The 16,516-nt window shown below is 36.4% G+C and overlaps 1 protein-coding gene across 1 annotated transcript in view; it reads right to left on the bottom strand.

Annotated features, from left to right (window-relative positions):
• Positions 1-9,449, bottom strand: part of LOC149069959 (prolyl endopeptidase-like) — a 49,160-nt gene extending 39,711 nt beyond the window's left edge. Inside the window, exons 1-3 of the mRNA XM_089249981.1 lie at positions 9,223-9,449; positions 1,629-1,756; positions 143-238 (exon numbers count right to left, since the gene is read on the bottom strand). Of these exons, the coding sequence (XP_089106107.1) occupies positions 143-238; positions 1,629-1,756; positions 9,223-9,297 (299 nt within the window). The 5' untranslated portion in view covers positions 9,298-9,449. The remainder of the gene's footprint in view (positions 1-142; positions 239-1,628; positions 1,757-9,222) is intronic.
• Between the last annotated feature and the right edge of the window lie 7,067 nt (positions 9,450-16,516).

Below are 16,516 nucleotides of genomic sequence, written 5' to 3'. Positions count from 1 at the left end.
ACGCGGACTGAAAAAGGTTGGGAACCGCTGCTCTGCGTTAAAGGCTTAATTTTGAACTTTCATGCCAGTGTAAAAATGATTTTTTGCTCATATTTAGTGTGAGCCCAGATTTATTATTAAATACTTTGGTAATGCTAAATACCTCTGATTTTGTAAGCCTGTATTCATCGAAAAGAAATACCACTTTCCTTCTTTTCTGGGACATCCATACTTAGGGTAGTCCCACAACTTTGTAATCCTGTAAATAACAATGAAGTTGCTGCTAAATACAGAATGTAAAACATACAGTAAAACCTCTCTTTTGTGGACATCCGGTGGGACAAATAAATTTGGCCATAAAAGAGGGGTGACCATTAATCAAAGAAAAGGAGTACCTTAATTCGAAAGGGTACTTTTATTATACACAGGGATATTATTATTTGGCCATAAAGGAGGGGTGACAGCATCTACGGGGTGTCTCTTAAGAGGGGTTTTACTGTATATGCACACATTAAAAAACTTATTCTAATTTTAAAAATTATGAACTTGATATCGAAAAATTGAACATAAATATCAAAGAGCCTGAATTAAATATTGCCATGAACACTGAAGGATTGAGACTGGACACAGAAATATTATGGATTTTTGAAGATAAAAATAGACTGTGAAATTTGAATACTATATTTACTTGAGTGTAGGACAAGGTTTCTATAACATTTTCACAGCTTCAAAAACCTGAGTCATCCTATTTGAGAGAGCAAAGGATTCATTGCGTAATTTTTTTTAGCTGTCTATATCAGGCTGCAATTGTACTACTACTACTTCACTGTATATGCACCTTGTACACATTCTTCTGCCAAATTTCTAAAGAATTAGTATATGCTGGAATGTGTGTTCTGAGCCTGTGAGCCCTTAACATAATTAAGGTTGTCAGAAATGTGCTTATTTCGTGTTCTTGCTGTGTATCCATGTCTTGCAGTGCTCCATATTTCAAAGTAAAGGTGATAAATGCTTGAATTTCCCATGTTATACAAGTATCATGTTGAAGGTCTGCCAGCTATCTGTGGAGAAACTTTTCAAATGAAAGACAAGCTTGCATTTATGACTCAAGGAAAACAGCAGAAAACAAATTTCCACCAGCCACAATTACACATTCTAATTATAGCTTACTGCTGGGCCAACCTTTAGAAGTGGGTCACATGGTTTGCATATCAAATGCCCTGCACGGATTGGAGGACAAGTGAGGGTAAAAAAAAACAGGAAGGCCCGAGTATATGGATGACAGATGATAGTGCTAGAAAATGTGTCTGTTTATTTTAATACTTGCATTTTATACTATTATATGGGAATAAACGAAATAAGGACTAGCAGTAACAAATTTGGTTTTCCTTATTTTGATCTATAAAATCATACCTCGACCTATGCGCGAGTAAATATGGTGTACAGTCGATCTCGCTTAATGTTTTTTGAAAAATCGTCATGAAAAAACGTAAGCGAGAAATCTTAATGAGAATTACTTAGAGTTGAGATCACGAAAATAGTCATACTAAGTGGTAAAAAGTTATAAGTGGGAACGTTATAAGCAGGATTGACTGTATACATTTGTTCAAAGGTTACAAAACTGAAATATTCATACAGACATGACTTACCTCTTTTTCAGCTGCTTCCTGTATGGACAGCTCCCCAGATACGGTACAGTTACTGCATTCTGAGCCTCAACAAATGCTTTTGTTTCTTTCGAATCAGGATCTTCTAACCAACGGTAGGGGTCAATGACCTTCAAAAGGCACAATAGAATAGAATTATTATTCAATATAATGCTAAAACACTAATTTTTATAAAGAAGGAAAATTAGTTTTCATGCATATACAGTAGACTTTGCTCATTAGAATCATGACCGATGTTATCACTTTTGTAAAGAATGGACTGAACGGTATGTTACATTGGAAAAACTACATTTACAATTTTTTATCAGGATCTCTGTTCGTTTTTTTCTTCCTTTTTTTGCAGTTTAAAGCTTCAGTGATGACAGAATTTTGGTCAACAAAAACATAAGATTGCAGAGCAGACTACTATGGAAATGGCTCAAAAAAGGACCAACACAGGTATGGACACATACAGAAGCGCCCCCTTATGTGGATTGCAGCTGACAATCAAGGTAAATCCGTTGGAATGAGCCTTAGCCTTCAGAAAATCATAAAACTGATCTTGCTTATGGTTATTTTCTTTGTGCTTACTTAATCACTGGTTTTGATTGTCTCGTTTGTATCTATCATGGCTTTTGAAGCCCTGGTAGACACGAACACAGACAAACGCTGCTTCGTGTAAAAAAATATAACAATAAATATAACAACTACTATGGAAATGGCTCAAAAAAGCCTAACACTGGTATGGACACATACAGAAGCGCCCCCCTTATGTGGATTGCAGCTGACAATCAAGGTAAATCCGTTGGAATGAGCCTTAGCCTTCAGAAAATCATAAAACTGATCTTGCTTATGGTTATTTTCTTTGTGCTTACTTAATCACTGGTTTTGATTGTCTCGTTTGTATCTATCATGGCTTTTGAAGCCCTGGTAGACACGAACACAGACAAACGCTGCTTCGTGTAAAAAAATATAACAATAAATATAACAACTACTATGGAAATGGCTCAAAAAAGCCTAACACTGGTATGGCATAGCTGCCAACTTTTGAAAATGAAAATTTGGGAGATTTTCGCGCACACCCGTATTTTATGCTAAAACCACTCCCTAATAAATACAATAGGGATTTTTCCAAATAAAATAGGGATTTTCCAAACATAAAAGTTGAAGCGTAGGGAATAAAATCCCTACTCAAAAACTGAAGTCCAATTAAAATAGGGATTTTACACACATGGAAGTTAAACCCTTGGGAATAAAATTCCTACGCAAAAAAACAAGTGGAATTGGAGGCCAAAAACTTCAATGATGTAAAAATAAATATTGTGTTCAATCAGAAACGCTGTGAACAAACATTCTGAGCGAATGACCCCAAAGTCATCGGAAGATGAAGGAAAACACCGTCAATTTTTGAAGAACACTGACTTTTTGTGACACTTGCTTGATGTTTTTTTTTCACTTCACGACTGATGATGGCAGTCTTTCCATGACCGATGTTTATGTCCGTAACACAACTTGTACAAAAAGGAAAAGTCAGCCCTCTTCTGGAACGTTTGATGAAAGGAAATTCATCAAAATAAGTATCTTTAAAATTGATTAAATATGTTTTTGCTTATCATTATTCATGCTTTGTTATATCGCACGTACGTAACTTCAACAAAAGAAATTTTGACCACATGTGCATCACCATAATCTTCAATTATTATCCAGGACTATTAATGGCTGCTAAGCCATTTCCCTGCACGATAAGACAAACAACTTTCTTGTTACCATCAGAGGGTTCGTAAAACTTCCTTAAAAAGGGAATTTCCCCATTTACGACGTGTGACGTCATTTCGAAAGGGAAAAAAAAGAGGCTTCATGCCCCACAAGAAATCCCTTAGGGATTGTTTTCATAAGTGGGGATTTTATTAATGAAGTAGGGAATTTTTAGGGACAATTAGGGATTTTTGTAAAAATTCGGGAGATTTAAGAACTTTTCGGGAGATCGAGCGATGAAGATAAAATTCGGGAGATTCCCGAAAAATTCGGGAGACTTGGCAGCTATGGTATGGACACATACAGAACCGCCACTTTTTGTGTGAATTGCAGCTGACTATCAAGGTTAATCCGTTAGCATGAGTCTTAGCCTTTCCCTTCGGAGAGTCATAAAATTGATCTTGCTTATGGTTACTTTCTTTGTGCTTATTTGATCAGACTGGTTTTGATTGTCTCATTTGAATGCTGCTTTGTGTAAAAAAATAACAATAAGAAAAGAATTTAAATAAATAGAGGATGACGTAAAAATGAAATTTATTATAGTTGTGGATTTATTTGAAAGTGTAGTGAAGGGGAAATGTGTTTCGAAATATATGCGCACAGACAAGTTTAGGTTCATTTGTACTCAAGGCCCATCCTGGAGGGGAGTGGGGGTTAACTGTACATTCTATAGTAAAAACTTTGCTCGCTCTGCTAGTGCAAGTAAAAGTTAATAGGTTAAAGTTAGTAGGTGGACTACTTTCCTCATTAATTGCTGGTGCTCTCTTTGGCTCACAATAAAAGATGATGGGATCCAGATTGGATCCAGATCACACATCTGGTTCAGAATTGAACCATCTATGTATAATTAGAACTCTTTGGGTTGGATAGAGCCTTTTCGTTCACCAGCTTCTTCACTAGCCAGAGAATAGCTAGAAAACTTGCTTGATGTAATTGGTCAATTTTGTCGCACCACAATGATTTTCTGCACGAGAGCCAATTAAGACCAGGGATTACAATTTATTGCCGATGAGCAACGTTTGGCTTTTTTTGACTCATCAAGAGATTGGTGTGCTAACCCCTCGATATGGGACTTCCTCCAGTATTAACCTTTTTTCTGTAGTCACGTCACAGTTTCTGTTGTACCTCTGCATCAGGAAAGTTTCTGACAAGGATGAAAAGGGTATCAAACTCATGACACCTCTAAACATCCTTGTATTCCAGAACAGCTATTGCACAATCCTTTTCTGGAAATGTGTTAGTGTGTTTTTTTTTGGTGAGAAAAATAAGCGAAAGTATAAGTCACCAAGACAGAAATGAAGTAATGGTCTTTGACATCTTTCTCTCCAAGGGGAAAAAAATCGCCAAACAGGAATAATATTACGGTTGTTAAGAAAAAGGGGGAAAAAAGACAAAAACAATAACAAACAAAACAACATTCTTAGGCTAAATAAGGGATCAAGATTTAAAATATATATATTGTCCTAGACCAGATACTGAATAAGTGACAGAGTGGCGCAGTGGTAAGATGATCACGTTTCACCACAAAGTTTGCCGTCGAGGTACACAGGTTCAAATCTGAGGTCAGAACATCGAAGATGTTTTGTCTTTACCTACCGAGCCTGGGGCGAGTAACCATAGACGGCGCACCTTCATTTCTCACCCAACTCCACTGGTTATAAATTGTTGAATGGCGATATATAACTGGAGTTGGTGTGCAGTCAAGTAGATACTGGACTGAAAATGAATCGACATATAAAATGAAGAGGCTATAAACAGAAACATGATTCCAGAAAAAAAATTCTGGGTTATAAAAAAAAACCCGGCTCCATTTTAATAATACAATGGTCAGGGCAAAAAACAAATTCTGCATTTGCTCCAAATTGTCTCTGGACTCAATAAAAACATGCTTGTGGGATAAGAAACTATAACTGCCATGGTGCAAAAAATTAATAAAAATGCAAATATAAATGTAAAACCCAAATCGCCTGCTTATAATGAAAACCCTGTTACATAAATCTTTTCTTGAAAATGACTTTTTGACATGAACGATGGTATCATTATAAGGTGACAAAATCCAAAATGAGATATTTCAACAAGAAAAACTGAATTTAAAACTGAAAAATGGTATATTATATAATACATTGTATCAACAATAAAAAAAAAGAAAAACAGTAAAATGTTAACTGACTGAATTGATTCAAATTATGTGCTCTATACAAAAGCCTATTATTACTAATAACTTGCAGCAGCGACTTCACCTTCAGATGATAACCAACCGTAAAAAAAGGAAATGGCAACCTAGAAACCAAAGGACGATAACAAAAGCAGACAGAAAAATACCAATGGAAGAAAATGGCCTCCCAGGAAGAAAAAGCGCAGACAAGCTAAAAAGGATGTCCCAACAGGAAAAATGACAAGAGGTCCAAAAGCATGTCTTCGTTCCACTCTTGACAACTTCTCACCATGCTTTCTGACATTTTTCTCTCCTCACAAAATCTTGATGTTTTTAATGAATTACATTTTCATTGATTGTGAGCTGAAGTAGACTTTCTCTCCACACTGGAGATTTACCCGCACTTTTAATGCATTTCTCCACACTTTACTCACGTTTGAAAATTTTTCTTTCTTTTATTAGCAACTTAACTGGCCTTTGAAAATTTCATGAGCAAATTACCATCTTTACTTTAGTTCAGCAATTTTTTTTTTTTGCCTACCATTACCAACTTTCCTTTGGCTGTCATTAGCAACTTTACTTACGTTTGACATTTTTTGACGATAATAATTGGTGATGGCTCAGTATAGATCATGATTATATTTCCCCTGAAGGAAATATGATCAGAATTTTACTACTGATACTTTTTCACCATAACATCTTTCATCGACCGGAGGCTATGCACCTCTCGTTTACCCGTCTTGGTGATAGTCCCACTTAGATGAGAAAAAATATTCAACTGCCAATAGTTTAACCCTTGAATGGTACCTAAAAAAATCTATGCATAATTACATCCACAGACGTACACCTCCGAAAAAGTTACTATGCCCTTTATAGGCTAAATAACTTTTCTAATTTTTTCCCCATACTTTTCCAACTCAAATAATCAAAGACTGTATTTTAGAAAGTTTTTATTGTTAATGCATGAAATTAAAATAACTACATCTGTTCTAGGATTACTCGTGTAGGCTATAGAAAAAATCTAATTATCTATGTATCCAAACACAGAGCCGCCGCAAGGCATGAAGTGACCACCTAGGAAACACGCCTACGAACCATACAAATATTCAGTCATTACACTTCACTCACTCCACTTCGGAAATATAGATGGCAGCACTAAAAAATCAGACAACACCAGACATATACTCACGAGTGTCAGGTACATACTATACTAGACAATAAATTGCTCATGATGATAGAACCGAGTTGTGCTCGCTTTGAAAGAAAGATTCTCAAAGGGCACATCACAGCTCCTAGGGGTATCACCAACTTTAGTCAACGATGTTGCAGGGGAGCTTGTGATATTCATATGTGCCTGTTCGTTGTTGAAGCTTGAGGTGGTTTTTTTTACACTATTCTGGGTAGCCATAGATCAAAATTGACTAGGGCAAGAAAACCGCGGGTGAGGAAGGTTTGAGAACCACGGCTATACACCTTCAATTTATTATCAGAATTGTCAAACACACAGACTTCTCTTCTTACAAACAAGGTGTGATAAAAAGTCACTAGCTTTGTTCTTTTTCTATAGTGGTCTTCGTATGATGCTTTGAAAATATTATATTTTTCTTGTCTTAAACCAACTCAAATGCTTGGTCAGCTGGGGCAATCATGCATTTCCGCACCTCTTAGTATATTGAAAAAGAGGTTTCAAAGAGTGAAATTTATGCCCCTGGGGTACCACTGCCTATTTAGTGCTGTGAAGAGGTTTTTTTTTTAGACTATCCTGGGCGAAGCGGCAGTTAAATATTGTCATGGCAAGGGAGCCAAAAACCACTACTACTAAACCACACATGTACCTCGTCCATATTCCTCTGCGGAACTTCTAATGAATTGGTACATGTTGGAATGTATGTGTCTGTGCTGTGAACTTGACTTGAAGCTTGTTTCTGTGTAATGCTTGATATAGTGCTGCCATCTACCACATATTTTTCGAACTATATGAAGTGAAGTTTGAAGATTTTATCATTGTAGGCCTGTTGCTCTCTGCAGCAAGACTTTTTAATGAGAAGATCAGCTTACATTCACACCGCTAAGTTGGTATAGAGAAATGGCACACATTGAGGATGATGTATATTCTTACTCAAATTGAAGAAACGGTTGATAATATTTAAGTTCATTTAATTTCAGAAAACTATTTACATAGGCTAACAATATTAATGTCACATAATAAAAAAGGAGAAACTATATCACTTGCGCGAGAGCAACACACTGAGCAAGAAGTAGGTCACGCAAGGGAAACAGTTCGCTTGCCCCCTTTTTTACCTCTGCCACCCACGCAGTGTGCGCAAGGGGGCAAGAGATGACGTCACAGGCCTCCCCCATCAGTCCACAACTTCATGGTAGTGGAAAGCAAAAACATACGTGTCTACCGGATCTTGTAGTTATGGACGATTTAATGGCAGATCGGAGCTTCTTCACTGGTTCAGACTTCGCTGGAGTCGCAGGCGATTCTTGAAGTGTATGGGCCAGTTTCAATCTATCAATGGAGATCCACTTCACGCCATCTGAAGCTAGAAAAATTTTGGCTTTCTTCCAAGAACTGCGAATTGACCAGCGTATGGCTGTTGCAGTGGGCGCCGGACCATATCCTGGCAGACGAAAACGTGCGAAGCTTTGGATAGGTCATCATGGACGAAGACTGACTTCAAGCTGTGATCCAAAACAGGTTTCGGTCGAATCTGTTGGAATTGGAAGTGCTCCCTCAGGTTATGTAGGGTCTGCTTCTGTGATTTCGGACCTGAAAAAGAAAGAAAAACTCTCCAGACAAGCCGTCACTATGACCACTCCACCACCACAGTGATGGCAAAAACCATTGCTCTACATCATCAGCACGAGCCACCCTTCTGCCCGGGGAAAGAGGGGTTGAAACCCACACTTTGGCAACCACTGTATTACGGTAATAGATGAGAAGAAAAAGAGCTCATTTCAGATAGTTGTTCCAAGGGGCGGCAAAATTTCTAAGACTGACCCTGTTTGTATCCTGTTATATGTATTTGTATTATCCAGCTGCGTGGCTAGAAATTTCGTTCGGGGGGACAGAATAGATTTGGCCGTCTTTTTTCCTTTTTTGGTCAATTTCTCATATTTCGGGCAGGGGCAGACCCCCCAAGTTCCCCCCCCCTGCTACGCCCTTGTCTGTGTGTATCTAAAGATATATGTCACAAAATTTATTCAAAGGGCCGCAACTAGATGCTTGGTCAACCAGAGCAAGCACATATTTAGAAACCACCCCCCCTCCCCTGGTAATGTTGAAAGGGAGTTTAAAGGGTGAAATTTGCGCCCACTTGGCTCTGGCGCCCAGGGCACCAAACTTGCCTGCTCTCTCCTAGTTGCGACCCTGAAGATTCAATATTTTTTTATTTCGTAATCGATAAACACAATTATCAGAACATTCAAAAATCACATAATACATTCGACGCTCGATATAACGACCCCGTTCATCCCGCCCGTCGAAAACGGACGTTATATTGGGAGGATAGTTATATCGAAAGTGAAACATACTGAGGTACATTACAAATACATTATATATCGACAGATGACATAACATTTGAAACTCATCCTGCCGGTCGTTGTAATGGAATCGTCGCTATAACGTGAGTCGTTATAACGAGCGTCGACTGTAATAATAATATCTTTATTATCTCTCACCTTTGTGCCGTGGTAATCATCCACTACTGACTCGTCACGTCTAACGGATGGATACTGGAACGGCGGAGTTTTCATTTCACAACAGGGTGATGATTCCCAGACGACTTCTGTATTCTACCAACGTTCGATGCTGACGCTTTCCTCCCGCAAAACGGTCTCGATACGAAATTCTTGACCACAAATATCAAACTGCGGCTATATAAATACTTTATTAATCATATACCGCCACAGTGATGGTAACCTCTTCCAGCAAAATTTCCCTTTTGACAGTGATGGTAACTTCGTCAAGCAAAATTTCCCTCGAAAATTTCTCTTTTTTTTTGACAAAATTCCGAAATATGTGCTGCCATCTATCGTAGAAATGTGTAGTCAATTATTTTACACTAGAAAAGCATTGTTGTGCATTTATATATTTTTATTCAACAAAAATTCTTTTGTTTGATGACCTCTCAAAGTTTCCCACAAACGCCAAGCAATTTCCCATGTGGACCAATTTCGGCCAATTTTTCCCACGAATATGGGAAATTTCCCACGAGTTACCATCACTGCCTTTTGACTAAACTTTTCCCCCACGCATTCTGAAAAATATGCTGCCATCTAGCGGGGAAAATATGTAATCAAGTATTTTACAATAGATAAGTATATATTGCACTGCATTAATTTCTTTATTTTTTCAAAAAAAATTCTTCTGTTTGATGAACTCTCAAAACTCCTACAAATGCTAAGGAATTTCCCACTTGGACAAATTTTGGCCAGTTTTTCCCACGAATATGGGAAATTTCTCACGAGTTACTGATGGTAACCTCTTCTAGCTAAATTTCCCTGTTAACTAAATTTTTCCCACGCATTCCGAAAAATATGCCGCCATCTAGAGGGGAAAATACGTAATCAAATATTTTACAATAGAAAAGTATTGCACTGCATTAATTTCTATTTTTTTCAAAAAATTCTTTTGTTTGATGAACTCGCAAAATTTCCCACAAGTACTAAGAAATTTCCCACTTGGGCAAAGTTTGGCCAATTTTTCCCACGAATTACCATCACTGCACCGCCGGAACAGCACGCAGACAGGACTGTCTCACCAATGATGGTAACCTCGTCAAGCAAAATTTCCCTCGAAAATTTCACTTTTGACTAAATTTTTCCCCCACACATTCCGAAAATTTATACTGCCATCTATCGGTGAAACTATGCAATCAACTATTTTACACTAGAAAAGCATTATTTTGCATTTATATATATTTTTTCAAAAAAAAATTCTTTTGTTTGCTGAACTCTCAAAATTTCTCACAAACGCCAAGAAATTTCCCACTTGGACCAATTTTTCCCACGAATATGGGAAATTTCCCACGAGTTACCATCACGGTTTCTAGAATATATGGATGGTAATCAATCATATATAGGATGGTAACCGCGTCAAGCAAAATTTCCCTCGAAAATTTCCCTTTTGACTAAATATTTCCCCCACATTTCGAAAATTGTGCTGCTATCTATTGGTGCAAATATGTAGTCAAGTATTTTACACCTGAAAAGTATAATTGTTTTATAAAAGTATAAAAGTTTTGCACACATTTTTCTTTTCAACGAAAATTCTTTTGTTTGATGAACTCTCAAAATTTCCCACTTGAACCAATTTTGGCCAATTTTTCCCACGAGTTACCATCACTGTGTCTCACGAAAGTAAAACAACTGTTTCAATGCTCATACGTGGAGTTACCAGAGAGATCCGTAAAATATTTCCAGCCAAAATCATCCTCAAGTTCCGCGAGGCATTTCAAATGTGCAATCGCCCCATTTTCAATGAAAACGATTTTATTTTTTAAACCAACACATTTATGCATTGAAAGCAAACTTAAATATTCAAACAGTTAAAGGAGGATAACGACTTCAAGTTTCTGAAAATGTGATAGAAAATCCTTGCAAATTTTAGTAAAAAATTTCTCCAACTTAATCAATGCATTTTTCAATAGTAAATCGACTAAAAATAAACCGATAAATTATAGTATAAAAAAATATATCGTGCATGTTAATAATCACAAGCAACTATGAAATATTTAAACATCTATTCAAATATCAGAACTTCAGAAGAGTAAAGATATGCTAAAAGGAATTACATTTTTTAGAGCATTATTATTGGTCTTGATAATTTTTTCTACATATTTTTTGTTATATTGCTAGCTCAAGCTAGAACAGTGTTGATAACTTAGTAATTTTCCAACTAGATCTGGCCTTTTTCTTGGCCATTTGGATGTAAAAAAACCCCATCTAGTTGCTAGTTGTTTATCTAGTCCTTTTCAAAAAATTTCCTGTGCACTAGTAGCCTATTATTAAATCACGTGAAAATACAGGAATGTTCCGGGAAATACGAGACGTATGCAGAGGCGGATTTAACAGATCTAAGATCCCGAATTCTAAAGCACCCCGAAAAAAACCCAAACTTCACACTTTTTTCTAATTTAAGGGGGACCCAATATTTTCTTTTGCACCTGGAGCCTCGGCCGACTTTAAACCGTCACTGGACGTATGGTCACCCAAATAATGATTAAAATTAATTCTGGTTGCTTAAGTCCGGTTTCTAGTTGTTTTCGATGAAGATCATTTGATTATCATTTAATAATTTGCACTATTTCAGCAGTAATCCAGTGATTATTCTTGAATTTCAGAAATGAACATTTTTCACTGAAAATCGCATAACTCTGAAATTGTGCACCTAGTGGTAGTGTAAGTCTGGGTATTACTGTACGGTGAAACCTCATTGTAACGATGCCCTCTACAACAATATAAATCTCTCTACAACAATATAAATCCCTCTACAACAATATAAATCCCTCTACAACAATATAAATCCCTCTACAACAATATAAATCCCTCTACAACAATATAAATCCCTCTACAACAATAGTTTTTTCTTGATCCACAGAGCATCATGGAACAGAGAGAGAGCATCATGAATCTACAGAGCGTCCACAAATTATAACAAAATTTCACTGTATCAAGGTTGGCAAGTTTTTGCCATAGATGGAAAAAACTTCTGTAAAAACTGTCAGGAAAAATAGATTCTTTTCGCCATGTATGTATCCAAGGCATTGTTATGTATTTATTTTTCTATTTATTATGAAAAATGACAGTTTGAACTCAAATTTTGGTTTAACAATCATTTTTAGGGTTGGTAATTTTTTGCCATGCATAAAACAAATCGATACGTCCCACATTTATATATTCATGTCTAGGATCATTAAAAAAAATCAATGCAAAAGAATTGTATATTGTTATAACCAGGGTTGGCAAGGTTTTGGACAGTACGGTAAATACCGTGGTTTTTACCGTACTGTCCAAAACTGTCCTTAACTGTCCTAAACTGTCTCAAATTGAAAAACTTTGCAATTTGATGAAGAGGTAACTTCTATAATCAAATATAAACTTTATATTATATAAATTATATTATAATATTAAAATTACATTAAATATAAAATTTTGAAATTCAAAACAGTATGTGCAAAGAGTTATATGACTGATATCAGGCTATCAAACAATTGAAACTGAACTGTCTTGAGGTTAGATATTAGATTTATGAAAACATGAAAGATATAAGAATGGGATAAAAAGTTGTTGCATGGAAATCAGAAAAAAACAATAGATATGACTACAGAATGAAATTAAACTTACGTAATAATCAAGCACTAATAATCAAGCGCAGCTGCACCTTATAACATTCGATATAACACATAACTAATTTAGCTGCCCTATCTGTGCCAAAATGATTTCTAAGATAACAAAATTTGAAAATATTCTTTCAATTGATGCATAACTTGGGGGACATGAAAATAAAAAAAACAATGTGTTAAAGACAGTCTTTTGATAAGCCTTCTTCCAGTGTTTTTCGTATTGAATGATAGAATTGTAATTGTATGAATTGTATAATTGTATTGCATTGATAGTATTGAATGATAGAATTGTATTGAATTTATTCGGTAAAATATTAGCTCCTAGCCTCATAACCGCAGAAATTTAAATTTAACAAAAACTTTGGGTCTTGAAGTCTTTTATCATCATATAGGCGTAATCAGTGTTTGTGAAATTGTGTTTTGTTACTCATGAGTCGGTGCTACATAGTGGCCTCATTTTCTTCAGATATATTTTCTTTTATTTATAATTAGTTTTTAAAAATTGAGAATGTAAAATAGAAAGATCAATATAATATATTTTTTAAAGAAAAGTGTTTGGAGAGATTCGGCAGGGTTTTGGACAATCACTGTACTAAATACAGTACCTGCTTCATAATCATACATGAAAAATAAGATGTGGAGTAGAAATAACATTTATGATAAACTAAATATAAACACTGTTTTCAGTTTTTTAAACAGTTATATACGTGATATTAATTTACTATCAGATTTCCAACTTAAAACCATCAATTTGGTGAAAGTTTACTTATAAGGAAAAGTTTACTTTATAGGAAAAAAAACAAATGACACCTTTTTGAAATATTTTTGATTTAGTTTTATTTTCTGCTAGTATTTTTTGTAATACGTTAGTATCATGAAAAAAAACAAAAAATCCAAAAGGTTTCCACATAACATTTTGAAACTTGGAGGTTTTAGACAGTTTCAGACACTTTTGGACAGTTTTGGACAGTTTATCCCGCGTATCCTGTCCAAAACTAGTTTCGGACGTCCAAATCCCCAACCCTGGTTATAACGACCATGATCATCCCGGACGACAGGTGATTGTTGTCGTCCTAGATCAAGGGCCCTGGACTGCGATCGTTTGCGGGCCTCGGTAAAACTTTTCACGGGTCCTATAATTTATTTATTCCGTGAAAAAGCCAAAGATTGATGAGAATTGCCTGCCCCCAGGGCTAGGGTGTGGGGACTTTTCTTACAAGTCATTGTAATGGAATGATCGCTATATTGTGGGTGTGGGTCATTATAACGAGCACCGACTGTATCTCTATTTATTTACAAATACAAATACAACGCCACAACAGGCAAAATGCCCAACGAGGTGGCTGAGAAAAAGATGCCCATAAAAATTGTATTGTATATGTATTTTCTCCATCAGATTGCTTCGCAATACAACATTATAAAACTGATTGTTGTAGTGATTTCTATGTCTCATTTAAATATAATACACGTTGAGTCAAAATTGTTTTTTAAATGATATTAATTTTTACCAGTTTTTGCCACTGTCCCGGCGAAAATACCTCTTTCATACTTCTTTTAGCCCCTTTTGGACAATATTTTCCTCTCGTCTTACCCGGGACTCCCAACCCTCATCCAATAGTGAGAGAGCTAGACACTTTGCACTAATTGAATTGAATATAAATTAAATTAATAATGAACAAAAATTTTATAGATAAGATCTATCAGATAAGATCGATCTCTGGGACCTTGGCCAAGGCATGGTTCCAGAAGGTGGGTGACAATCCCTTCCCCAAGAACCGAATTGTATAGGAAAAATAGGTCTGTGCAAAAAACTGGGTGATGCAGCGAACTTTAACCGATTTGCAAGCTAAACCGATCTTCCTGACGCATCACCCTGAGTCCACGCCTACCCTGGGTTAGAGTTCAGTACGCTTCATTTTTGGGGGGGGGGGGGATTATACATGACCGTCTCAACATTTGGCAAAGTGATGTTTTGGGGGTCCGATACTTAAGAGAGTTGGGAATTACAGCTCACTTATATTTATATACTAACATTTCAAAATCATAGTACCCCAGATTTTATTGTGTACAGATCTCACTGCCAACGAATATGAAACCCCGGGTCATGCTCACATGGACCCATAGGTTAAGATGAGGCTGTTTTGCATTTTGAAAATGGTTACATTTCCCCTCCCCCATATTTTGCTTGAAAAATTTAATTCTACAGAGCTGTCTGTGTGGCCACTTTTACCACTCGTCATGGGCAGAGGCACCGACGTGAAGAAAAAATTGGGAGGGTGGGGGGGGGGGCTGAAAGTTGCTGGTCGTCCCGTATATACGAGACTCAATCGCGTATGCAAAAAGGGGAGTGCGTTGCATGGTTTTTTTCCTAAATTATTGGGGGGGGGGAATGCAGCAGCAGCCCCTAACAATATCTATTGTTGGTGGGCCCTCAAATACGCTCAACCCCCTAGTTTCCTTGATCAAAATAAATATTTTGTCAAACGCGTTTTTATTCTTGAAATTATCTTACGACCCCCACCCCAGAGGATCGCAACCCATAATTTGAACCCCTAATATACTGTATTCGTAGTTTCTAATGCTCCCTAGGTAAGCCCCACTGTTCTCTCCCCGACAAGGCGCGATACCATCCATCGTATGGAGTATATACGCAGGTCTATACATTTATAACATTCCGGGGCATATGTAAATGTTATACTTGCAATATATGAACAAAATTTATCAAACTTACCAAAATGGTTTATGATTATGCATATTTACCGGATTTATCATATTTATCGTAACATATACATAGAAAAGGGATGTGCAGTGGTTGAGAACGGGCCGCAATTCAATACTTTGTAAGCTGGGGAAAACACGCATTTTGGCACTTCCCTCGTGTTTTGTAAAAAAAGAGTAGTTAAAGGGTGAATTTCGTGCTCTCTCAAGTTAAGCGACCGGGACGCTAGACCCGCCTGTTCCCCATTAATTGTGACACAGGCTGATGGAGAATAAATTAAAATAGTATAATAATCACTTGTTTTTAACAATTAAAACTAACGTTCGGCAAAATGTTATCAAAAAAGGATTTTTCTCTGTATATCTAATAATAAAAACTAAGATTATTTAGAGTACCCGTTACCGTATTATCAACACAGCTTGAGAATTTTTTTACTCCCATTTTATTCGATTTTTTTTTCATTCGTTGAAAAAAAGTAGTTTCACAACTCTGCAACATGACCACACACACACACAAGTCACTACTGGTACTATAATTTTTCATAACTTATTTAACACACCAATTCTAGGCGATTATGTAAACATATAAGATTATTTTGATAATATAAATCTCACGATACACACAACATATTACACTCATGTCCATAAATTAAGGATAATGCCAGCTCCGGCAAATAAAGGTTCAGAAACAAAACAAACGTTACTTATTCATAAAGCCCATTTATTAAACAAAAGATAAAGAACAAAAACGATGGTGTATGTATGATACCATTCATAAAAACTACGATTTTTGCTCCCTGGAGCAATTGTAAAAAATATCTCCTTTACAAAAACTTACTATTACATGGTTGGTATGATGGTTAATACATTGTATGTCTCCCATGCGATGAAATACAGTCCGTACAACGCAT

The sequence above is a fragment of the Pholcus phalangioides genome, unplaced genomic scaffold (genome assembly GCF_987345545.1).
Source record: "Pholcus phalangioides strain wild (caught in Gottingen) unplaced genomic scaffold, Ppha-v1.0 ptg000022l_1, whole genome shotgun sequence".
Lineage (NCBI taxonomy): Eukaryota > Metazoa > Arthropoda > Arachnida > Araneae > Pholcidae > Pholcus > Pholcus phalangioides.
Note: the sequence above shows the minus strand (reverse complement) of the source record. Positions and strands in the feature narration are given on the sequence as shown.